We start from the raw sequence: 26,093 nt of genomic DNA, 5'->3' as shown, positions 1-26,093 counted from the left end.
AGCCTAGCCAGGGCTTATGTGTGGTGGCCGGGAATCGATAAACAAATCGAGGACCTGACCAAGAGCTGCTCAGGATGCCAGAAAGTCCAAAATGCACCACCACAGGCCCCTCTACACCCATGGGAGTGGCCCTCCTCTCCATGGCAACGGGTGCATATTGATTTTGCTGGTCCATTCATGGACTCAATGTTTTTAATAGCCGTGGATGCACACTCGAAATGGCCTGAGGTCATCAAAATGTCCACCACCACCACGGAGAAAACTATTGCAGTCCTACGGACCATTTTTGCCAGGAATGGCTTGCCAGAACAGATTTGCTCCGACAACGGACCACAGTTTGTGTCCGAAGAGTTCCGGAGGTTCTTGAAAAAGAATGGGGTAAGGCATTACACATCCGCCCCGTATCATCCAGCCACAAATGGATTGGCTGAGAGGTTCGTACAAACCTTTAAGAAGGCAATAAAGGCTATGTACAATGACAACATTCCACTGCAGCACAAGGTGGACAATTTCCTGTTCGTCTACCGGAATGCGACACATGCAGTCACCAACCAGGCCCCAGCCATGATGTTCTTTAACCGAAGGTTAAAATCTCGCCTGCATTTGCTCAGACCAAACGTATGAAGAGATGTTGAGAGTAAGCAATTCCAGCACATCCATGAGAAGCCAACAAGGAGCTTCAATGTAGGGCAACCAGTCTTGGCTCGCGACTACCGAACAGAAAAATGGCAGCCAGGAACAATATGCACACGGCAGGGCCCACTAATGTACACAGTGGACGTTGGGGAGAGCATCGTGAGACGCTATGCTGACCAGATCCTAGAGTCACAGGAACAAGTCAACCCCATACGTACCTGGTGATGAACCCGACGTACAGGTCGCATCTACCCCAGAAACAGTAGCATCGGAAGCTGATGAACCAACCGACGACAGGGGGCCAGAATCGCCTCCGCACCAAGAGCAAGACACTCGGGGAAAGGCGCTATCCAGAAAGGATCAGGAAGCCCTCGGGAAAGGCGCTATCCAGAAAGGATCAGGAAGCCTCCCCAAAGACTGAATATATAAATAGACTATTTTCAGCTAATGTTGCATGTTAAAAGTGTTAATTGTAATTAGTTTGATATTTAATTGTTAAATTTGAGTGTTATGGTACTGTTAATCTAAGAGGAGGAATTGTAATGTATATACCTTTAAGGGGAGAACTATGTTTTACAGCTTATGTATACTGCAGTACCGGCAGTGACCACACCTGTATATAGCACTGAGTAGTAATCTGTACAGATCAGTTGCAGTGTGAGCCACGTTGAGTAAATACCTGTTTTACCGTTCTCCGCAGTCTTTGTCTTATTATACACGAACGCAACAGTGTACTTCAGGAATAAATGCTGGGACCACGTTTGTTCTTCGTATATATAGATCATTTAGACTTGGGTACAGATAACATAATCTTGGAATCTGCTGCTAACACAAATAGGCAAACAGCAAGAAAGACTAACCGACTTCCGCAAGATGTGGACAGGTTAGTAGAATGGACAAACAGGTGGAAGATGCAACTTAATGTAGATAAGCGTGAGGTAAAATACTGACTGGGAGTAGACAATGGAAACAAACTTAACAAGGAGACCTATGGTTCAAGTACATAATTCTCAAAGTGGAAGCGCAGATAGATAAAGCTATTTATTGAAAAAGGCCAACAACATTTTGGGTTTCAGAGTGAAGAAGTAATGGCAAATTTATACAAAACATGGGTTAGGCCAGTTAGAGTACTGTGTGCAGTTTTGGCCGCCCCTTGTAGAAAGGTGATTAAAGCCAGAGTGCACAGTGTAGATCCACCAGGATGGGAAACTATAAAGAGAGATACTGGGACTATTTCCATCGGAACAGAGAAGTCAATGAAGAAATTTAGCAGAGTTTTTTTTTAAAAAGAGAAAAGATTATAATCGTGAAACACTATTTCCCTAGTTGGGGTGGCAGGAGGGTCATCAATTCAAAATGGCCCCAAAGAGATTGAGGAGAGGGGTCAGGAGAGATTTTATTTACAGGGTTGTTGGAGCATGGAATGCTTTGCCACAGGAAGTGGTTCAATCAGACACCATTGCATCTTTTAAGGGAAAATTGTAAAAAAAATATTTGAAACAGGCGAAGATACTGGGGGCGGTGGGTGGGGGGATTAGTTTTGGATTGCTATAGCAAAGACCCGGTACAGCCATGATTGAATGGCCTCCTATGTAAACCTCTGACTCTAGGACAAAATTGCTGTTGGCATGCTGTGCAATGAGGAAAAATCCTTATGCAAGACTTTGTCCTATGAAAAATGTGGTGGATAATTGGAGCATGAATAATTAACATTTCACTGTCTACACAAATGATTGACAGAATATAAGAAAGTAAAATTCTACTTGTGTCCTTTTTCTGTTCATAAAGTGAGCGGTTGGTGCCGAGCCTGGATACTGTGGTTCCTCTGGAATCTACAAAAGCGTATGATATGTTGGATATTGTCAATGCGGTAAGGAGATGTTTGGTGTTAATTTCTTGGTATTTCTGTAACACAGAATCTACACTCAAAAAGCAGCATGCAGGATTGTTTGCTGAAGGGACTGCACACGTTGCCAGATACACTTCATACTAAGAGGGGATTCCCCAGTCGCTGCCTCTTCATATTAGCTTATTTCAAAAAAACTGTCAAACTTGGTTTTATAGAGGATACACTTTGTAAAACAGGTGTGTGTATGGAGTAGGCCATTCAGCCCCTCGAGCCTGTTCCGCCATTCAGTTAGATCATGGCTGATCTGTATTTTAACTTCATCTACCCACCTTGGGTCCATAAGACTTAATACCCTTGCCTAACAAAAATTTATCGGTCTCAGTTTTGACATTTTCAATTAACCTAGCCTCAACAGCTTTTTAGGGGACATATTTCCACTACCCTTTGTGTGAAGAAGTGCTTCCTGACATCACCCTGAACGGCCTAGCTCTAATTTTAAGGATATGCCCCCTTGTTCTGGACGCACCCAGCAGAGGAACTAGTTTTTCTCGCTCTACTCTATCAAATCATTTAGTCATCTTAAACACTTCAATTAGATCACCCCTTAAACTTCTATATTCAAGGGAATACAAGCCTAATCTTTGCAACCTGTCCTCATAATTTAACCTCCTATGTAAATGCATAGAGCGTGGTAAATAAGGTTGGTGAGCTGCAGGCATAAGTAGTCACATGGGATTATGACAGTGACTCAAACAAGGGGAGGAATGGACACTTAATATTCTTGGCAACATTGTATTCAGGAAAGATAAGGAAGGAAAAAAGGAGGGGTGGGGGGAATGGCAGTATTGATCAAAGATACTGTTACAGCAGTAGAAGGGAGTGATGTATTTGAGGGTTCAAAGACAGAATCTATTTGGATAGAATTAAGGAGTAATAGAAGAGTTATTACGCTGCTGGGTGTATACTGCAGGCCACCGAATAGTGGGAAGGAGATAGAGGAGCAAATTTGCATGCAAATTGCAGAAAAATGCAAGAACTTTAGAAGTGATATGGGGGGGGACTTCATTTATCCTAATATGGACAGGGAAAAACAACAGTGCAAAGGATAAAGAGGGGAGGAATTCCTGAAATGTGTACAAGAGAACTTTCTTGATCAGTGTGTTTCCAGCCCAACGAGTAAGGAAGCAGTGCTGGATCTAGTTCTAGGAAATGAAGTGGGGCAAGTTTCAACATTTGAGAACCCGTGATCATAATAGAATTGGCCCGGATTTTGCTGTACTAACAACAGCGAGACTGTCTGCGCTTGCCGTTATTACAGGGTAAAACTGACAGCAACCTCTGGCGTCCGCACATGCGCAGGTAAACTCGGAAATTGCTGTCGGTGATACCCTGCTCCTCCACAGGCTGCGCTGTTAGTCTTCGCCGATGGAATCTGCACAGAAATCACTAATGGCGTGAACGTAGGGTAATTACCCACTAGTCTCGTACTAAAGACTAATGAAAAAGTTTGGGCTAGTGCAAGAAGAAGTAACTGAGTTTTTAACAGCATAGTAAGTGATAATTACTGTTGAAGAAGCTCTTTGGCCCTAAAAAAAGTGTGGAGTCTCATTCCCCGGATGAAAAGTAATGTTGCAGATTTATATTTAAAAAAATGTTCTTTAGTTTTTCTTTTATGTCTCTTCCTTAATCCCATGTGTATGTCCCAATCTTTATTTCGCTTCCTGTACAATGATTTAAATTTAATTTATATTTCCTGTTTTTTTACTTCCTGCTTTGCAGTCTGCATGTTTCAGTGAGGATTCTTCAATCTGATTGGTTGAAGAGCCTCCCTGCTGCTCACAGATCCCCTGTAGAGGGTGTTGCACAAGATCAGACACCCAATTACTAGAAATCTCCGTTGACAAACCTGTGAAAAGTCTCTGGGCAACTATACTCTAGGTGAACGGCGAAAGCCGTTTCTTTGCCGCTCACAGCAAAATCCGGGCCATTAAGTATAGAGTAGTTATGGAAAAAGACAAGGAAAATTCAAATGTGAAAATACTCAACTGGAAGAGGGCTAATTTCAATGAGTTCAAAAGAGATTTGGCCCAGGTGGATTAGAATCAAAGATTGGCAGGTTAAAACAGTAAATGAGCAATGGGGGCGGCCTTCAAAGAGGAGATAGTTCGGGTACAGACCAGACACATTCCCATGAGAGGGGAGGGAAGGGCATCCAAAGTTAGAGCTCCCTGAATGACTAAAGATATAGAGATTAAAATGAAACAGAAAAAGGAGCCTTATGATAAATGTCAGGCTCATAATTCAGTAGAGAACCATGCTGAATACAGAAAGTACAAGGGAGAACTGAAAAAGGAAATAAGAGGCAAAGAGTGTGTATGAGAATAGATTAGCAGGTAACATAAAAGGGAACCCAAAAGTCTTTTATAAACATATAAATAAAAGGGTTGTTAAAGGAAGGGTGGGGCCGATTAGGGACCGAAAAGGAGATCATCTTGTGGAGGCAGAGGGACTAAATGAGCACTTTGGCAACATTCTCTTCTTTAGTGAAGACAGATGCAATGTCACAGTAAAGGAGGTAGTAGAGAAATTGGATAGGATAAAAATTGATAAAGGAGGTACTTAAAAGGTTGGCAGTGCTCAAGTTAAAAAGTCACCCAGTCCAGATGGGATGCATCCTAGGTTGCTGAGGGAAATAAGGGTGGAAATTGCAGAGGCTCTGGCCACAATCTTCCATTCCTCTTTGGATATGGGAGTGGTGCCAGACTACTAGAGGATTGATAATGTTATGCCCCTGTTTTTTTTTTTTTTTATAAAGGGGGATAAACCCAGCAACTACAGGCCAGTCAACCTAAAGTGGGAAAAATTTTAGAGACACACACACGATGGGTCGAATGGCCTTCTTCTGTGCCGTAAATTTCTATGATTCTGTGATTAATGCGGGACAAAATGAATTGGAAAGATACAGGTTAATAAATGAAAGGTAGCACGGATTTGTTAAAGGCAAATCGTGTTTGACTAATTTGATTGAGTTCTTTGACAATGGAGAGGGTTGATTAGGGTAGTGCGGTTGATGTGCAGATGGACTTTCAAAAGGTGTTTGACAAAGTACCACATAATAGACTTGTTAACAAAATTGAAGCTGTGGGATTAAAAGGGACAGTGGCAGCATGGATACAAAATTGACAAAGGACAGGAAGCAGAGAGTAGTGGTGAATGGTTGTTTTTCAGACTGGAGGGAAGTGTGCAGTGGTGTCTCTCAGGTGTTGGTGTTGGGACCATTGCTCTTTTTGACATATATTAATGATCTGAGCATAATTTTAAAGTGTGCCGATGACACAAGACTCTGAAATGTAGTAAACAGTGAGGAGGATAGTAACAGACTTCAGGAGGACATAGACATACCAGTGAAATTGGCAAAGTGTGAAGTGATTTATTTTGGTAGGAAGAATGAGGAGAGGTAATATAAACCAAATGGTACAATTTTAAAGCGGGTGCAGGAACAGAGGGACCTGGGGGTATACATACACAAATCTTTGAATGTGGTAGGACAAGTTGAGAAGGTTGTTAAAAAGGCATATGGGATCCTTGGCTTTATAAATAGAGGCATAGAGCACAAAAACAAGGACGTTATGCTAAACCTTTACTCCAGCTGGAGCCTAACCAGTGTTTTATATTGTGTCCAATTCTGGGCACCACACTTTAGGAGGGATGTCGAGGCCTTCGAGATGATGCAGAGGAGATTTGCTGGAATGGTACCAGGGATGAAAGACTTCAGTTACCTGGAGAGACTATAGAGAAACCGGGGTTGTTCTCTTTAGAAGGACAGGATAAGGGGAGATTTGTTAGAGGTGTTCAAAATCAATAAGGGTTCTGAGAGTAAATAAGGAGAAACTGTTTCCAGTGGCAAAAGGGTCAGTAACCAGAGGACACAGATTTAAGGTAATTGGCAAAAGAGCTAGCGGCGACATGAGGATTTTTTTTTTTTACAGAACGAGTTATGATGACCTGGAATGCATTGCCTGAAAGGGTGGTGGAAGCAGATTCAATAATAACTTGCAAAAGGGAATTGGATAAATACTTGCAAAAATTTGCAGGGCTATGGGAAAAGAGGAGAGTTCTTTCAGCAGGAGAGCTGGATAACTCTTTCAAAGAGCTGGCACAGACACGATGGGCCGAATGGCTGCCATCTGTGCAGTACCCACTTCCAAGGCCAATGTGTCGTGCCCTGAACTGAATTCAGTACTCCAGATGGGGTCTAACCAGAGCTCTGTGCAGCTGTAACATAACTTCCACCCCTCTTGAGATAAAGGCCAACATTCCATTAGCCTTTTAAATTATTTTTTGTACCTGTCCACTAGCGTTGTGATTTTTGTACTTGGACCCCTAAATATCTCTGCTCATTGCCATTTAGAAAATAAATATTTCTAATGGAACTAGTCACTTTTTCAGACTTGAGGGTTAATTGGAAGTAATCTCTTTCACATTGGGTGGTCCTTTTAGAATTTTGGAAGAGCATTGGACATTAATTTAAAAGGACGTTTAATCAGGCTCTGTGGGTCTAAAGATTTCCTGGCTACTGCTCCCATGAAATTATCCCCAGAGTGTTTAGTGTAATCCCTGTGATGAGCCATTCTGTTCTCAACACATGGCCTTGTTTTGGGATTCAGTTGTAGTTTAAGGCTCTTTCTACAGCCTCGAAGTGAGTCAGTGAACATAGATCCATTTGACTTTATTACTGTATACAGCACATTAAAAAAAAAATGCCTTTGAATCTCTGTTTTAGATTGTGGATGAAAGGGAATTTTGTGAGCTCATGCCTAATTATGCGAAGAACATCATTATCGGATTTGCCAGAATGAATGGATGCACAGTGGGAATTGTGGGTAATCAACCTAAAGTGGCTTCAGGTGAGTGTTAAGTTCAGTGTTCCCGAAAATTCGTACCTTGATGAGATTGCAATATTGGGCTAGACCAAAGCGAATGTATCCTGCATATCAATTAATTTTCTGTCCTCTTCTTCCCCCCACCCCCCAATTGCCCAAGTTGATTGCAATCTCTATTGTGATGTAAAGTGTGCTTCATGCCCTTGTCTCTATACATAATTTATGGCCTCTTTTTTAAAATTGTAACTGCTATAGAGTCCCTTTTCACCCCACCCCAACCCCCCAGAATTTGACCAAAACACAGCAACGGGAATAATTGCAGAAAAATGCTTTCAGTGGCTCTTTCCACAGATGTACAAACATAACAAGATGATGGATGGAAAAGACCAGTTGGTCCACTAAGCCTGTCCCATACAGTCTTGTAACTAAGCATCAAGATCCCATGTGCCCCATCCACATAATCTCCTGGGAGCAGTAAAAAAAAACAATTCTGGAAATTTTGTGATCAAAGCAATTTCCATGAGACACATGACCAAACATCTCAGCTACTTTTTGTACACCGATATCCACCACAGCTAGCAATTTGTTCAGCTCCCTTTTGAACGGTTGTAGTGAATCCACACTCACTACACAAGCTAGGCAACTTGTTCCAAAAGTCAATGATCTTCTCTGCAAAAGGAAATCCCTCCTGACATCTAACCTAGTTCTTTTCTTGCGTAACTTGTATGCATGTCCCGTGGTTCTCTTTGACCTATCTAATTCAAATAGTCTATCCACATGGAGTCCCTTCATTATTTTAAACACATCAATCAAATCTCCTTGAAATTGATGCTTCTAGAGTAAGAAGACCAGCTCTCAAGCCTTTTGTGGTAATTAAGATCTTTTAAAGTAGGTATCTCTCCAGTGGCCCCTCTCACCGACCATATGAGGGGACCAAAGCTGGACACAGTATACAAGACCGTGGTTAGGCCTCATCTACAATAAAGATACTATAGTGCTTTTTGTTTTATGCTGGATCATCCTAGCAATGAATTCTAATACTCTTTGCTTTTGTTACAGGCCTTGTGACATTGGTCATGAACCTTGAGACTCGTGCACTATTAACACCTAATCTCTTTCCCACTCAACAGACTTTAGTATGGAGCCCTGCATGGTATACCTATGGTCAGCATTAGCCCTACCCACGTGTATTACACTACATTTATTTACATTAAATGGCATTTACCAGTTGTGGGCCTGTTCCCCTATCGCATCTAGATAATTTGTAGTAATTTTTGTAAGGTTCTAACGCTGGCACAAATCTTTGTGTCATCTGTAAACTTACGGACAGTTTCCCCCATCTTGATTGTTAATGTAGATTGTGAACAGCAACGGTCCCAACACCGATCCCTGCAAGACTCTATTACTAGCTGGTCTCCATTCCGAACCACTACCATTAATAACAGCTCTATGTCTGAGAATGCAAACAATTCCATATCCTACCCAGGATCTACCCTCTAATTTCACAGGACTCTATCTTATAAGGTAGCCTATTGTGTGGCACCTTGTCAAAAGCTTTTTGAAAATCCAAGTATACGATGTACAATAGTAACTTCCTCAAAAAATGTAACATGAGACATAACCTTTTCCAGAAGCCATACTGAGAGTCTCTAATAACCCTTTCTCTGCCTAGGTGGTCATCCAAAGTGTCTCTAATGATCCATTCTAGCAACTTGGCTATAACTGAAGTTCAAGCTAATGGTCTTATAATTTCTCGGTTTTGACTTGTTTTGAATATCGGCACAGGAGCGACCCTCCAGTTCATGGGAGCAATCCCTGACTCGAGCGAGCTAGTAAATATATAAGCACTTGGCACAAATCCCATTTAAGTAACTCTCAGTTGAATGCTGTCAACCAGCAGCTCGATCTGATTTGTGGCCCCTTATTCTTTCTAGGATTACATCTGCATCTACTTTGACACCTACAACTTTAGTGTCAACTGTACATTGCATTAATGGTAACTGAGCATAGTCTACTGGAGTGAAGACTGATGCAAATTAGTCATTTTAAAACTTCTGCCATGTCCTGGGAGTGCACCTGAATCTGTCCTGAGGAATCATTTAATGGCCCTATGTAGTTCTTTATCACCCTCTGACTCCGAACATAGCTAAAAACAATTTTACAATTGCTACTGCAGTTATCCACCACCACCTTCTCCACTGACCTTCCTGGCCGCTCTGATAGCAGCTTTTGTTGCCTTTTGCAGTATGGGGCAAGTTCTTTAAAATCGTTTTTGTTTTAAAGTATCTTTGTGCCAGCACCAGCTTCAGCAGAAAGACCACAAGCATATATTGTGGAACTGATTGAGGGTGAGGGAATACATGGGAGTCTGAATTGTGGACACAGATAAAGAAAGAAAAAAATGATCAGTTCTGTAAAACAGCACGGCATGGTGGTGCAGTGTGTAAGCATTAAGGTTTGTTTCAGCAGGGAGGAAGCTCACTACTGAGCTGCTGTTGCATGTTCTTGCAGCTGGCTGAAGAGCAGAGACTTGAGAGCAGTTTGCTTTCTTGCATACTCAGCTACAGCAGATGCAAGTACTACACTGGAAGAAAAAATGGGGCATAGTTAAGAAATGTCATACCCTGGATTATTGATACGTGCAGATCAGTGGGGGGTTACGATTATGACTCTTTAGACCTTGTGTGTCTGCCATTGGGCTGGAGATTATTTTGTCCTCCATGAGGACTCCAGTGAAAATCTGATGAACAGTGTTTTTATATCTAAGGTGAGGACTGCTTGTAACGAAGTGCTGTGGGAAGGCACTACTTATTTGGGATATTTACTTTGAAGAGTTTGATTTTTCAGTAACTTCAGTGTAGTTACCCTTCAAGGTGCCCAGTGCAATACTCTTACAGTAACACTGCCATAATGCATTAAAACAAATTCAACGAAGGGCACTAACTGGAGCTTCCCTCAGTCGTCTCGACTTTGTTCAACCATTGGGCTTTAAAACACAAGCTTGTTGTCACCTATCATTGCTTCCTGTTTTACTTTTTCTTTTCTGAACGCCTTTCAGCCTTGGTGATATCCTGCCCTTCACTGAGGATTTTCAATTTTAACACGAATGAGAATCTGATTCATGTAGGACCAAGTTGTAATTTTATTTTGTTGTTTTTAGGTTGTCTGGACATCAACTCTTCAGTAAAAGGAGCTCGTTTTGTCAGATTCTGTGATGCATTTAATATCCCCATCATTACATTCGTGGATGTGCCTGGATTTTTGCCAGGTAGAACCTAAAAACAATGCCAGCAGTTTAAATCGTTGAGTCCGTGTTCGACAGTGGTTCCAAATGATCACACTTGCATTGTTAGTGCTAAAATCATAATGTGCTATAGTATTTAAATACTAATCTGTGCATATGCATGCACTGGTCAGGGCGCGTCAGAGCGCAATGCTTTTTGTACTTGATAATTAGCTAATTAGATAGCCCAGTTTTATTACCCAGCATAAAAGCTCCAGCTCCTCAGCAATTACTTTTTGTTGTAATTACGAATTTGGGAGGCGCTCCCATGCTTGTATTGTAGCACTTGAGTAGGTAACGAATGTTTTACTTTTCAAATAACTTTACTTTGAGCGCTGCTCCAATAATAGTTATTTTATTATGTTTGCTGACATGTAGCCATGAAGAATTGTGGACAGATTATTCGAAGCCTTTTTATTCAAAGGTACCTTTCTCCCCAGGCTGCAGTCAACCACTGCCATTGGGCAGCCTGCACCAGTACCACAGCGGTCACGGGTTGCTTACCTGCAGTGACGCAACAGCCATGGGTAACTCACTATCTGTAGAATGAATATGTGAACCCATGGCCTAACATACCAGTAAAGGACTACATTACTACAGCATTGTATTGGACCAACTGAAACTTGAGCTGCTTCTATCCTCTATGACACGTCATGTGCTGCCAGTGGCACCCACAAGCTAAACTGGTCAGATTTTTTTCCTAACTATTGGCCAGGAGCACTTTTTTAAATCCAGGTACATTTGCTGTTCTGGTGGCAGCTTAATCCCTGTTGAGACATCAGTACGTGATGCAAGTGTGCTGGCCAAACTGTAGCAGCTAGTCTGTGCACAGAGATCCACTTTGCAGTTGGTCTTCTCTTTGGAATTTTTCTTCTCCCACTTGGCTGACATTCATTTCCACTTTATAATACAAGAAAAAAAATGAGAGAGAAAAGGAGGAATGTTTTTGGGTGAAATCCTTCAGCACTTCTGAATAAGGTTCTCTACCTTAAGCATTGGCCCGGATTATGTGGTAAAAGTAACAGTGAGGCTCACTGTTATTAAAGAGTAAATTGGATAGCATCATCCGGTGACTGCACATGCGCAGTTAAATGTGGAAATCGGGAAGTTGTCGTCAGTTGCCCGCCATTGAAATACATGGAACTTGAAGTTACTGTACTTACCCACTTGATTTACACTAAACTTGCCAGAAAGTGTTATGGCTTGTCCATGTTAGTGGCAAACAACCTCTCTGGCACTGAAAATTAACGTTTATAAGTTAAGGAGTCTCATTCCTTCAGATCTGAATTATTGTTGGAGATTTAAAAGTTTTTTTTTGCCTTTCATCTCCCTCGTAATCCTATCTTTCTCTTCCTCTATTTTGCTTTCTGTACATGATTTGGCATTGCTAACTTACACTTCCTGCTTCAGACTCTGCATGCCTCAGTCTGATTGTTTAGGAGATAGTTGCTTGCCCTGTAGAGGGCACTGTGCCAAAATGGATTTCTAATAACCAAGTTCCAGTGCAAAAGCCCATAAAGTTTGTGGGCAAGTGCTGGCACCGTTCATTCACCGCTGACCGCAAAATCTAGGCCATTATCCTTTCTCCGACAAATGACCTGCTGTATTTGTTCTGAATTTATAACTGTTGGTTTATTTTTCTGATGTATTTCATTTGAACACAGGAACTAGCCAGGAATACGGTGGAATCATCAGACATGGTGCAAAATTGCTCTATGCCTTCGCTGAGGCTACGGTGCCCAAAATTACAGTGATCATACGAAAGGTAAGAGGAAGTGGGACTACTCTAAAATAAACCCTGCCCGTCAGTCTGGGCTGTAGTTAGCAATGCCAAATCATGTACAGAAAGCAAAATAAAGGAAAAGATGGGATTACGAGGGAGATAAAGGGCAAAAGAGACTTTTAAAATCTCCAACAATAATTCAAATCTGAAGGAATGAGACTCCTTAACTTATAAACGTTAATTTTCAGTGCCAGAGAGGTTGTTTGGCAGTAATTAAGACTTATCACGCCACTAACAAGTCTGGGCTGCAGTTACTGCGCCAAAGGAGTAATGCAGTCCTGAAAGAATGCTGTGTTTTTGTACCTGTGATGTTCCTATTATACAGGCCCAATTGAAGATGTACAGAAATGCAGTACAATGGACTGGTGGTGCAGCGAGTTAGACCTTGCCCCCTTATCTCTGGGGCTTGGGTTCAAATCTGGGCCAGAGTAATGGGATGAAACTCTCCTCCCTGTGGTGGATGTAATGGGTGGGTAGTCTAAATTGTCACCTTAGTGCACATACGCCCCAAACACAAAACGACCCCATTTGGGAGAAAAGAATTTCACATTGGTGCAGTAGATCTGGGGTGTCCCTATTGGGATTTCATTTGGTCCTCAGTGCCCTTACAGTATGTGACCTAAAGAACAGCTCCTGGTTCTATTCATTCTGCCCCCCCTTCTCTGCTTACTGTGGCGTATGTGCCCAATGAGCAGTTTGTGGTATCCATGGGAAGAAAAGGCAAAGCAGCTTATGGTGACAGTTCCATTACTGCATTCAGTGATCCCAGCAAACTAAACTCAGAAGTAATTTTAAATGTATATTTAGCTGGAGTGTCACACAGCGAGTGCATGGAATGGATCAAATTGGAAACGGGAGTGCTTCATGCACCCACATTGGCTGGCTTAATGTCAGCGAATAAAGCAACTGGCAAATAATTCATAGTGTGTCTGTGTGAATACATTCGCCCAATTTTTTTTCCATCTGTTTTCCCTGCAATTATCAGTGATTTCATGGTCTGGTTTGTTTCTTTTTCACTTTGAATATTTTTGGCTTCCAAGGTTCAGACAACTCTCAGGTGAGCCCCATATCCCTAAGTAAGATCTAGGTAAATTCCAGGTACTTACATAAAACCATTTTCAGATTATTTTATAGCTCAAGTATTCTTGACTTCATAAGGTGGTAAAAATAACACTAATAGATCTTGCTTTGGGCTTTTAACTGCCAAACAAATAGTAATAGCATAACATACATTTGCTAGCCCCTTATATCGTTAAAGTTTGTAAATCCTGTGCTCAACTTGGATGGCAATGGGGAATAGTATGGGTGTTCAAATGTGCAAGCAAGCTTGAGAATTTTTTTTTGAATGCTTACAAGCTAAAAATGTAAATTGTTTTCTACATATTTATATATCATGAATTTTTGCGACTCTTGCATAGATCAGAAGTGCTGGAAAAGCTGAAGCAAGATTGGTTCCATGTAATAATTTTGCATTCTGAACAGAAGTGCCATGGATTGAGGATTTCTGACCTGTCTGCTGGTTGCATGAAATGTAATAGATTTGCTAGTTATTGCAAGGAAATGTTCTTCCAATAACTCTCAAAATGTCCTGCTCTAAACATGTTTAATCCTGATTGTGACTACTCCAAATGCAACATTTAATTATTTGTGGTCCATTCACTATTTATGATGCATGGCTCCTTCCTCCAGAAAGCTGGACCCCTGCAGTGGAGGATGCTCCTTTAAGTTGGGGCTGTTGTACATTGCTGAGGCAGAGCAGGTGCAGCTTTACTCTGCACCTTGCCTTCTTCAGCATTAATACCGTCGACCTGAAAAAAATATAAAATTCAAACAAATGCTGTAAATAATCAAACTCATCACCTCTAACATGCATACTGTTCATAATTGTCTGGCTATCTTGGCTGCAGATTGCTACTCTAACCTGTGGATAATATTCACAAATATATTTGGCTTTTTGCCGCTGGTCCTTTCCAAGCCAGCCCAGGCACATTATTTTTGGATGGTCCACTCAGTTGTCCTACAGAGTGAAGAAAATTACTGACTTCTATTGACTGTTGTATATAAGTTGCTGTGATGTGCTTTCTTTGGTAGGCCTATGGTGGTGCATATGATGTAATGAGCTCCAAACACTTGAGAGGAGATTTGAACTATGCTTGGCCAACAGCTGAGGTTGCAGTTATGGGGGCTAAGGCAAGTGACACCTCTGCATTTCTGATTATATTCCTATTTCTAGCTGTAGATGGATGTACATTCTCGATGTTATATAACTGACTGGTCAACCAGTTCTCCTATACTTACAAGCAAGCCTTTTTTTGGGGGGTGGGGCGAGAGCAATTTGGCTTAGTGATGTGAAATTTAAATCAGTTGAAGTTAGGACAAACACATGACAGTTACTGGCATGAATGACCTAACTTGCCAAAGACTTAGCTTCTACTCCAGATGGTGATTTCCTCCCCCTATCCTTATCCTGAAGGTAATCAACATTTGATCATAGTCACAACGGCGCAGGAGGCCGCCATTCGGCTCATCGAGTCCGTGCCAGCTCTCTGTAGAGCAATCCAGTCAGTCCCATTCCCCTGCTCTATCCCCATAGTCCTGCAAGTTTATTTCCCTCAAGTGCCTATCCAGTCTCCCCTTGAAAACATTGAGTGTCTCCGCTTCCACCACTTCTGTCGGCAGCAAGGTCTAGGTCCTCACATCCCCCCGGTATCTCTTGTCCAATACCTTAAATCTGTGTCCCCTAGTCCTATCAACTAGTGAGAACAGCCATTCCCAACCAGTCATAATCTTGTACACCTCTATTAAATCACTCCTTTGCCCTAATGAAAACAAATCCAGCTTCTCCAACCTGTCCTTGTAGCTAAGATTCCCCCATCCCTGGAACCATTCTAGTAAATCTCCTCTACACCCTCTCCAGGGCCTTCACATCCTTCCTAAAGTGTGGTGACCAGAACTGGACACACTACTCCAGTTGTGGCCTAAGCAACACTTTATAAAGGTTCAGCATAACTTCTCTACTTCTGTACTCAATACCTCTATTTATGAAGCCCAAGATCCCATATGCTTTGTTAACCACTCTCAATATGTCCTGCCACCTTCAGGGACTTATGCACATTAACTCCCAGGTCCCTCTGTCCCTGCACACTCTTTAAAACTGTGCCATTAAGTGTACATTGCCTCTCCCTGTTACTTCTGCCAAAATGCATCGCCTCACACTTCTCTGTATTAAATTCCGTCTGCCCATTCTGCTAGCCTTTCTATGTCCTGTTGCAATCAATTGATATCATCCTCACTGTTTGCCATACCCCCAAGTGTGGTGTCATCAGCAAATTTAGAAATTCTACTCTATTCCAATATCCAGGTCATTTAAAAAAAAAAGCAGTGGCCCCAGCACTGACCCTTGGGGAACACCACTGTCTACCATCCTCCAGTCTGACAAACAGCCATTTACCACAACTCGCTGTTTTCTGTCCTTATCCAAACTGCCACTGACCCACCTATTCCATGAGCCTCAATTTTGTTAACCAGCCTTCTATGTGGTACTTTGTCAAACGCCTTCTTAAAATCCATGTAGACAACATCCATTGCATTCCCTTCATCAATCCTCCAATTGATCAATCTAAGTATGTGAAAATCGAGGTGGCGCAGGGGCCATGCAAGCTCCAACTAGTTTTTTTTCCAGTTCTATGGTGGCCTAAACAGCAGTCTTTAGTGGCCATTGTAGAAATGGTAGGGAAAGGTGCCTCTGCTGCATTTTCCTTACCACCTCTCAAGACTTACCAGCAATGCAGCCGGCACAGATTTGATCCCTGATGTGGCCAGCTCTCTTTAAAGTGCATCATTAGCCCGTTTTGACTTGTGCAGCTTGGTGTTGTGCCAACATAACCACGTATTCATCAGCCAGGGAAGAGTGTTTAAATGAGCAATATAACAGACTGAAGGATGACTTGTTTAGATACTTTGTGCAATTAGTTAGCTTACACTAGGGAGGACTCAAGTTTGTAATTTTTATCCCAGGAAGCTAGAAATATGTCCTGTGACTTTCCCAGAATTGAGAGTTACTGTGTTTCATCGAGGGTTATGAGAGTGTGATTATATTTTTCTTGAAGCTGCTGACAGTTGAGTGGAAAAAATGTGAATACCAAAGAATTTCACAAAAGATGAGGGATCACAGATATAGATTTATTTTTTAATGAGTATAAAATAGGAGACTACTAAAAATAAAGAACTGGATGACTACCCACAAAGAAAAGGATCACTTGTGTTGTTTATAATTAGTTTTGTTTGCTCTGTGAAATTGGTCAAACATTCCCATGATGACTCGCTGATATTGTTATTGTAAATTTGGATCTTTATCATGGTTTCACATTTTTCTTTTAAAGGGTGCTGTGCAGATTATATTTAAAGGGAAGGGGAATGAGGTCAAGGCAGAGGCAGAATATGTGGAGACCTTTGCAAATCCATTCCCAGCAGCTGTGAGAGGCAAGTGCCAGAAGGAGGATAATGTTGTGCATTTTCTAAAATATTTATTTTTATATTGTTTCCTTTTAAGCTCTGGAGTATCAATTTTTAAAATTACTTAAAAATTCTGCCGAGCAATACGAAGCCTCAAATTTTATTTAAAATTCAGGATCTTAAACAAACATAGAAGACAATAAGAAGCAGCACAGTACTGCGACACAATGCAATAATATAGAAATACACCTACGCTGCTCCATGTCTCGTCACTTGTCTGAGCTGAGCAAGCCAGACGTGTCTCTGTTGATGATGGGAGGAGAGTTTGAGATCTAGTAATGGTAGGAAATGTTTGATAGTCCCTGTAGTGTTGCAATGAATTTGAGAGCACTTTTCTCAATGCTCAAGTAAGCTTTGCCTCGGCTGGGAAAGAAGATTATACATAAAACCAGAAAGCTAATCTAAGGCAGGGTAAATGGGGATTCACGCTTTTGTGCTGTGGCCTGAACCTGGTTTTTGAGCACTGCCCAATAAGACTCAATTATATGTACAACACTAACCTTTACACAGAACTACTGTAAATACTTTTTATATTGCAAAAGTTTCTGCTGTAATCCATTTTTTTGTTTTCCTCCATGTATTATTCTGTTTAGTGTTAATATGCAGTATCCAGCAATGGCTCACAACTCCTAAGAGAAATTTACTTTGGTTTCTTTGTTATTAAAAAACAGTACTAATCTCCGCACACATTATATCATTGCCATTAATTACTCTACCATAGTTTGTTTTTGCTATTTCCCCCCCCTTCCCAGGTTTAGGACAGTTAATGCATCAGGAAGCTGTTATACTTGAATGAGGTGGCTTCATATACTTCAACACTGATCTAACCTGCTTGTGTGTTCTATGCAGGTTTTGTTGATGACATAATCGAACCAGCAACCACAAGAATGCGTATTTGTCGAGACCTAGCGATGCTAGCAAACAAGAAACAGACTAACCCGTGGAAAAAACATGGCAATATTCCCCTGTAAAACACAAACCTTTTGAAAAACATTTGTTTCACTCTTAACAAATCATAACTATGAAAATTTATTTTAGGAATACATTTGGAATTAACTTCAAAATAAATACTGTATTTAAATCTTTTTTGTGAAGTCTTTATTTCCCTTGCCTTCATCGATAGAGAAGATGCATTTAATAGAGAACATATGTTAAATAACAATAAATATTGAAATAATCTGCAGGACTAAGAATTTGATTACACTGTTGTCAAAGCCATTTTAGTTCATTGATAACATTTTACTAAAATCTCTATCCTACCACCTCCAGGAGATAAATCAAGATCAACAGGGGGATAGACAAAAAAAAATACAAGAATGGTGAAAAGGAGGCGACTCCAGTAAATTTGACTAGCCTTGAATGCAGACTTCAGCCCCAATTTTAACCTAACCCATCTGACAGGAACGAGGTGGGTTCGGGTCGTACGTCCATTTTATGCTTCTTTGACTTCAGGCGGGGTGTAAGCACTTTGGGACATCCTGAGTTCGTGAAAGGTGCTACATAAATGCAAGTTCTTTCTTTCTGCAGTCCACTGTGGAGGTGAAAGGAATTTAACAGGGGCTCTACATGTTGACATACAAACTGCTGACCATTCTGTATAGTGGTTCCTCAGTGACCCAGCCTGGTAATACAGAGAGCCTGAATATAGCACTTTTCTATTCCTGTTAGATGCCAATAATTAGACCTGGAGAATGAAAAGTAACTCAAGAAAATTATGTAATAAAAGTTTTAAATGATATCACTCATACCTGCATTGAGGGATGAAAGCAGCAAATGTAAAACTGAATACACTTCCAAAAGCTGTCTCTATTCCCCCTCCAATGCCTATTATTGCCTTCTAAGGAGGTGGTCTGGGAGAAATTCCAACATTTTACATTAAAATGGTGTGTTCTAGTCAAATTTAAAAAAACTTGTTTTCTTTATAATTAAAACTTTTAATCTAAAATTATGGGAAAAATGTAACAATTGGGGTTCATCAATATTCAATAGGCTATCCAATACATCACTTTCCCAAAAGCTACTTAACTCTCTCCCTTAATGAAGAGAACTTCAACTCATCATGACAATGTTGGACAAGCAATCCGACAGCACAGAAGTAGTCATGGGGAAGGTAAGGGGATTTGGATAGGGAAATGGTCAGAGATAGCCTCAGTGATAGAGACCTCAAGAGCATGGGCCACGAGAGGTTCGAGGTCATGGATGTGGCTGTGAATTTGGGTAGGAGGGTTTACGTGAAAGGTAATGATAGAAGGCAGAAAAGTCCTCAGGGCAGATGAGGGGGCTAAAAGGAGTTGATTAAGTATAGGTTGAAATCACAGGATAAGAAATCAATTGGTGCAAAGATTAAGGAAAGACACCTTGGTTAGGATACCAATAGTTCTGATCACTGAAAGTTGTTCATAAACCATTTCATTTGAGTAGCGTGGTGTGGTGACTGATGTTGTCCAGTCATTAAGGTCATGTTATAATAAAATATTAAATATGTATAGTTAGTCAGAAAATGTGGTCCCAGTCTTGTCACATTGAATAGGCATCAACAATAAGAAAACAGTGATTTTGCACAGTCAACGATTACAAAGATTATTAGAAAAATTCCTCAGATTTGCCAAATATAATTAACTGCTGCCTCCCATATATGTGCTTAAATAAAAGTAGCCAGTTGGTGTTGAAGATAAAGAAAGCGCTGATTTGAGTTAGAGAAGACTGCAGTATCTTCGAGCACTCACAATATTATCCGCATTAGGGTTAGATTGGGAGTGGCAATCTTTCAAAGCCGAAGACAAATAAATTGTATCTAGCAAGGAACAATGAGCGAGGTCATTTCTGTTCAGGAATGATGCAGTCTATGGCACAAGTAGCACCTCAGCTGACAACATTCCAAGATAAAAATGCCTTGAATTTCCTTGGCTGTTATGTTTTTGCACTTTTACTCCTACTCAGCACTAAAGATGGCTCCTCCCTACGGACTGGCCTGGAGTGTGCCTTTACACCCCCAGAATAGATTCATAAGCAAACCATTGCAAGACAAACAGATTTACATTAATGTACAAAATATAGCTATTCCACCTTGGAATATGGAAAACAGCCTTCTCCACTAAAACTCAGTACTACTGGATCTTGAAACAAGGCCCTGACCATAATGTTTGGTGGTGGTTTCCTGCTCACCTTCCACAGAGCCTCAGGTCCTCTTTCTCTAATGGCTTCAGAAAGACTACTGAATTGGGGCAAGTTAAACTCAGACATTGTTTTTATAACTCCTTTGAAGTTTCATTCAGAATGGAACAAAGCAATTCAAACATGTATTTCTCATGATTATGTCAGGCTGACAAATATCAACAGTGTTAAAAAGCTAAATGAGGCTGAGCTTCCCAGGAACATGTCTCCAAGGTGATAACTCAAGTGTTCAAATTTGGCAGCCTGCTTGTAAGCAGATAACCAGAAACGCATGCAAATGTCACTTAATTAAAAAGCCAGGATGGACCATCATCCAGCTAATAGCAGTTGCAACAATCAAATTGTCACCTCATTGTAGCAGCCCCTTCTCTGTACTCACGTCTACGACGCCAGATACCAATACCTGTATAACAATAGATATAAAGGCTGCTTCTGGACAGAACATCATTAGTTTTGCACTTTGTGGGCATTAGCATATTAAATCCACTTTTTCTTATATTGCAGCAACCTACATACAGATCTGTTCCTACACTGATGTGTGCCAACTAGACTGGGTCATTTCTTCAAACTGAATCTGGTTTAAACCCCATATGCTCCTAACTAGAGAGAAGCAAATAATTCAATGGTTGAGCAGCCCTCAGGCCAGATGGAAGTCAGGCCAGATGGAATTTACATTGGAGCCTTTGAGTGCTCCCCATAATTCACATCACTAGAATGTACTAGCAGAGAGATACTGTACATAAAGTGTCTAAACCAGAAGAAAAACTGACAAAAGTTTCTATTTAAATCACCTACATGGGACAGCCTTTGCAGAGGCCTGGCACTCACCTTGGAGGTCAATTATTTTTCAGTTTTCAATCTCCCCATTAGATCATGTTCTGCACATTTAATTAATACAATTGTCAATTAATATTCGCTTTCCCTCATTGTCAACTTTTTTTTTTAAACTATGGGTGTGTCTAACTCATTAGTTGGCTCGCTGGTGGACTGCACTCCAACTGCTTCCTGTACGGTGCTTCTCGCTGGTTCCCATTCCCTGCTGCTGCTGCTCTCTCCATGCTATTTCTTCCTGGCCACTGCCAGGAGTTCTCACTGCTGTGCATGCAATTGATGTGTCTGCCCAATCAAATCACAGGTCACACTAGCCCATTCAACTTATTAGGCAAGACAAAAATAGAATCCATATGGATAGAGATAAAAGGTAATAAAGGATCAATCACACTAATAGGTGTAGTCTGCAGACCACCTAATAGTGGAAGGGAGGTGGAGGAAGAAATATGCAGACAAATTAGGGAAATGAGTAAAAAACATAGAATAATCATGGGGGATTTCAACTACCCCGATATTCATTAGACAGAAGAGGTAGGTAACGGGGATAAGGGAATGGAGTTCCTACAATGTGTACAGGACTCCTTTCTCACCCAATATGTAAAAAGCCCAACAAGGGAGGATTTGCTTTTGGATCTAGTAATGGGGAATGAACCAGAGCAGATAAGAGAAGTAAAAGTAGGGGAACATCTAGGCAATAGTGACCATAACATAATACACTTTATGATACTTGAGAAGGACAGAAGTATGATGAAAACCAGGGTAATAGATTGGAGGAAAGCTGATTGAGGGGCTGAGAACAGAACTTGGGAAAATAAAATGGGCAACAATATTGGCAAACAATGATGTAGAACAGCAATAGGAGACATTTAAAACGGTGTTCAACAGAGTGCAGGAACAATATATTCCACTAAAAGAACAAACTAAACACTAATGAGACTCCATGGATGAATAAAACCATAAGGGAACAATTGAGGGTAAGGAAAGAGGCATACATTAAGTACACAGACAGCAGGGGAGTGCATGATAAGGGAGAATATGAAGAGATTAGGAGAGAAGTCAAAAAAACAATTAGGAAGGCAAAGAGGAACTATGAAATTAAATTATCAAGGAGCATAAAACAAAATAGTAAAATATTTTACAGGCACATCAATAAAAAAAGGTTGGGATGGGTATAGGGCCATTAAGGGATAGACAGGATAATACCACAGGTAACTAGAGAGAGATGGCAGAAATATTAAATCATTATTTTGCTTCAGTATTTACCAGGGAGGACATGACATTGGATGATGAGATTAGTGCATTTAAAATAAAAAGAGGGGATATATTAAATAAATTAATCAAACTCAAGAGGATAAAACCCCTGGACCAGATGGATTGCATCCACGCATTTTAAAAGAATCTAGAAAAGAGATAGCAGAGGCATTACTACACATATTTAATAATTCGTTAGAAAAAGGTGTAGTTCCAGAGGACTGGCAGATAGCTAACTTAGTACCTATATTTAAGGGGGAATAGAACATGCCCAGGGAATTATAGACCAGTCAGCTTAACATCGGTGGTAGGAAATACAATGGAATCCCTACTAAAGGAGAAAATAGAACATCTAGAAACCAAAAACATAGTAATGAATAGTCAGCATGGATTTCAAATTGGAAAGTCTTGCTTGATGAACCTCATTGAATTTTTTGAAGAGGTAACAGAGAGTAGACAATGGTAATATAGTAGATGCAATTTATCTAGATTTTCAAAGGGCCTTCGATAAGGTACCCCATAATAGACTGATGAACAAGGTCAGAGAATGCGGAGTTAGGAGACAAGTAGCAGAATAGATAGCTGGCTGGCTTCAGGACAGAGTATAAAGTAGGAGTAAAGGGTAGCTATTCACAGTGGCAGAAGGTGGGTAGTGGTGTTCCACAAGGATCAGTGCTGGGACCACTGCTGTTCACAATTTACATTAACGATTTAGACTTTGGAATCAAAAACACAGTTTCTAAATTTGTGGATGACACCAAATTTTTTGGGGGGGGGGGAGATAGTCAATACTGAGGACGACTGCAGCAAATTACAAGAGGACATTAATAAACTTGCAGCATGGGCATATAATTGGCAAATGAAGTTCAACACAGATAAATGTGAGGTATTACATTTTGGTAGGAAGAATAGAGAAATCACATTACTTGGAGGGTGCGGGTCTAGGTGGGGTAGAGGAACAAAGGGATCTCCGAGTACAGGAAACTCTGGTATCCGGCACCAACGGGACCGGGATGGTGCCGGTTGATTAAAAATTCCAGATAAGGAAGGGGGGACATGGAGTGACAATGGCCCAAGGTACGAGAGCCCCATTACACAACCAGAAGTGCTGGAGCCCCGTAACACAACCAGAAGTGCTGGAGCCCCGATCACACAGGTACAGGGGACCCAGTTACACAACCAGAGGTGCAGGAGCCATGGTTACACGGCAAAAGGTACGAGATCCCCGGTTACAAAGCCGCAATTATACAGTATACGGAAGCCTCAAAACCCACTGCTGAATTTTGCCTATTAGGGAATTCCGGATAATTAGGTGCCGTTTAAATGAGAGTTTCCTGTACAAATACACAAATCACTAAAAGTTGTGACACAGGTTAGCAAGGCCATAAAAAAAAGCAAACCAAGCACTAGGGTTTATTTCTAGAGGTATAGAATAGAGAAGTAGGGAAGTTATGCTAAACCTATATCGAACCTTGGTTAGACCACACTTAGTACTGGGTACAGTTCTGGTCGCCATATTATAAAAAGGATATAGAGGCACTGGCGAGGGTGCAGAGAAGATTGACAAGGATGATACCAGAAATGTGAGGGTATACATATCAGGAAAGGATGAACAGGCTGGGTCTCTTTTCTCTTGAAAAAAGTGACATAATAGAGGTCTTTAAAATTATGAAAGGTTTTGAGAGTGGAGAATGTTTTCACTTGTGGGGAAGAGCATAACTAGAGGCCATCAATATAAGATAGTCACCAAGAAATCCAATAGGGAATTCAGAAGAAACTTCTTTACCCAAAGAGTGGTGAGAATGTGGAACTCGCTACCACAGGGAGTGGTTGAAGCAAAAAGTACAGATTCATTTAAGGGGAGGCTAGACAAGCATATGAGGGAGAAGGAAATAGAGGGTTATGTTGATAGATTTAGATGAGGAAAGACAGGAGGAGGCTCAAGTGGAGCATAAACGTCGGCACGGACTGGTTGGGCCGAATGGTCTGTTTCTGTGCCGTATATCCTATGTAATGTAATGAATATAAAGGAAAGAACCGCACTTCAGGAATGGAGCAGCCACACGCTGCTTGTGGGTTAGCCACTCCTAGTTTAGAAAAGCTCTATGAATTGTCACGAGTTTCAATCACTTAACTAATTATGCAACAGAGATGTTTAAAGTCAGAGATGTTTGAAGTCAGAGATTTTTGTCAGCACTTATCTTTCTCATTTCCATGGGCAATACTTCCAAGTTACTTCTCTAGACGACGTCAGGCTTAATGCTTAATTATTTCTTTCTCCATCAATAAATCAACTGAAACAGAAAAAACCCAGTAAAGTTAATACATTATCTTAATTTAACTTGGTAGGAGTACACATGAGGAGACTCCCACAAAGTGGAATTTGATTTTATCAAGAGTTGATCTGAGATTGAATGTCAGAAAGACTTGCATTTATGTAGCACCTTTCACGACAGCCGGACACCCCAAAGCGCTTTACAGCCAATGAAATACTTTTTGAAGTGCAGTCACCTTTGTAATGTAGGAAACGTGGCAGACAATTTACACACAGCAAGCTCCCACAAACAGCAGTGTGATGATGACCAGATTTTTTTTTTTTTTTTAAATAAAAGTGATGTTGATTGAGGGATAAACATTGGTCAGGATACCGGGGTGAACTCCCCTGCTCTTCTTCAAAATAGTGCTGTGGGATCTTTCATGTCCACCTCAGAGGGCAGATGGGGCCTCAGTTAACGTCTCATCCAAAAGAAGACACATCTGACAGTACTGCACTGGAGTGTCAGCCTAGATTTTTATGCTCACATCTCTGGAGCGGGACTTGAACCCACAACCTTTGGACTCCGAGGCAAGGGTGTTACCACTGAGCCACGGCTGACAGCACCGGTATTCCTTTCAGAGCTATGGTCAGTTTACTGAGGCAGTTATTGATAGGAACTGGAGCATACAGTTCAATTAACACAGCTGGGCAAGATTCAATAGTACCTGTGAAACTACATCTCAGCAAGAATCCCCATCGTCTTCTATGTAGGATGTATCCTATGACCTGCAGGTTTACTGCCCGACTGTTGGCATGTTATTGAGCTACTTTATTTTCAGTTGTGGCATTTTTTCAGTGGTTTTCCTTGGTGTGAAATATGAAGCTGGGGAGGGGGGGCAGGGAGGAATTGTGAAAATGTTATAAAATAATAAATTAACATTGATAAGCAGTGATTTAAGAACAGCCTTACAACCCTGTAATATTTCTGTATGTTAACAGTAACAGATACGGATAGCTTGTGCCTCACTATAGAAAGAATATTATTAATGGAAAGAGTACGGTGAAGAATCACTAAACTGATACCAGGAATTTTTTAAACAGAGAGTTAATAGACTATGAAATGCCTTGCCACAAGTGGCTACTGAGGCAGAGACAATAACATAATTTAAATGGGAATTGAATAAATATTTGAGAAGAACATAAAAGGATACAGGGAAAGGACAGAGAAATAATATTTCAGTAGGCAGCTGCAGTGACTAGTACCAGCACAGGCACAATGGGCCAAATGGCTTCCCTCAGTGCTGTAATTTTTACAATTCGATTCCACTTACATCAGACTGATGGGAGGGGTGGGGAGGAGATACAGTACATTTAACTCAACAAATTCACTCATTTCTTTTTAATAAACTTCTGTGCTATTACTGTTAAGTGAAATTTATCCACACTGACAGTAGCATTGAAATTCTTTCCTACACATAGTAAGGATTTACAGCTGCGTAATGCACACTGCTTCAAAACACCACAACTACTGGCTCCCAGGAGGTATAAAGCACATCCAGCAAGTGAGTCAACTACTGAACCTTGCTGTTTTCCCTAAATAACTTTAGATATGTAAAGGATGTCATAATTAA

At 40.9% G+C, this 26,093-nt stretch overlaps 1 protein-coding gene across 5 annotated transcripts in view; it reads left to right on the top strand.

Moving 5' to 3' along the window:
• The window catches only part of pccb (propionyl-CoA carboxylase subunit beta), a 75,596-nt gene extending 57,562 nt beyond the window's left edge, over positions 1-18,034 (top strand). For 3 of the 5 annotated variants that reach the window (XM_085990624.1, XM_085990623.1, XM_085990620.1), the window contains 8 exons: positions 2,425-2,506; positions 7,269-7,392; positions 8,428-8,532; positions 10,529-10,636; positions 12,316-12,416; positions 14,526-14,624; positions 16,817-16,916; positions 17,799-18,034. In XM_085990624.1, the coding sequence (XP_085846750.1) occupies positions 2,425-2,506; positions 7,269-7,392; positions 8,428-8,532; positions 10,529-10,636; positions 12,316-12,416; positions 14,526-14,624; positions 16,817-16,916; positions 17,799-17,920 (841 nt within the window). In that variant the 3' untranslated portion in view covers positions 17,921-18,034. The remainder of the gene's footprint in view (positions 1-2,424; positions 2,507-7,268; positions 7,393-8,427; positions 8,533-10,528; positions 10,637-12,315; positions 12,417-14,525; positions 14,625-16,816; positions 16,917-17,798) is intronic. The other 2 variants (XM_085990621.1, XM_085990622.1) reach the window with 2 other exon arrangements.
• Positions 18,035-26,093: the final 8,059 nt, after the last annotated feature.

The sequence above is a fragment of the Somniosus microcephalus genome, chromosome 6 (genome assembly GCF_052327205.1).
Source record: "Somniosus microcephalus isolate GS21.2 chromosome 6, FLI_Smic_1.0, whole genome shotgun sequence".
Taxonomy (NCBI): domain Eukaryota; kingdom Metazoa; phylum Chordata; class Chondrichthyes; order Squaliformes; family Somniosidae; genus Somniosus; species Somniosus microcephalus.
This window is presented reverse-complemented; position numbering and strand designations above follow the sequence as displayed.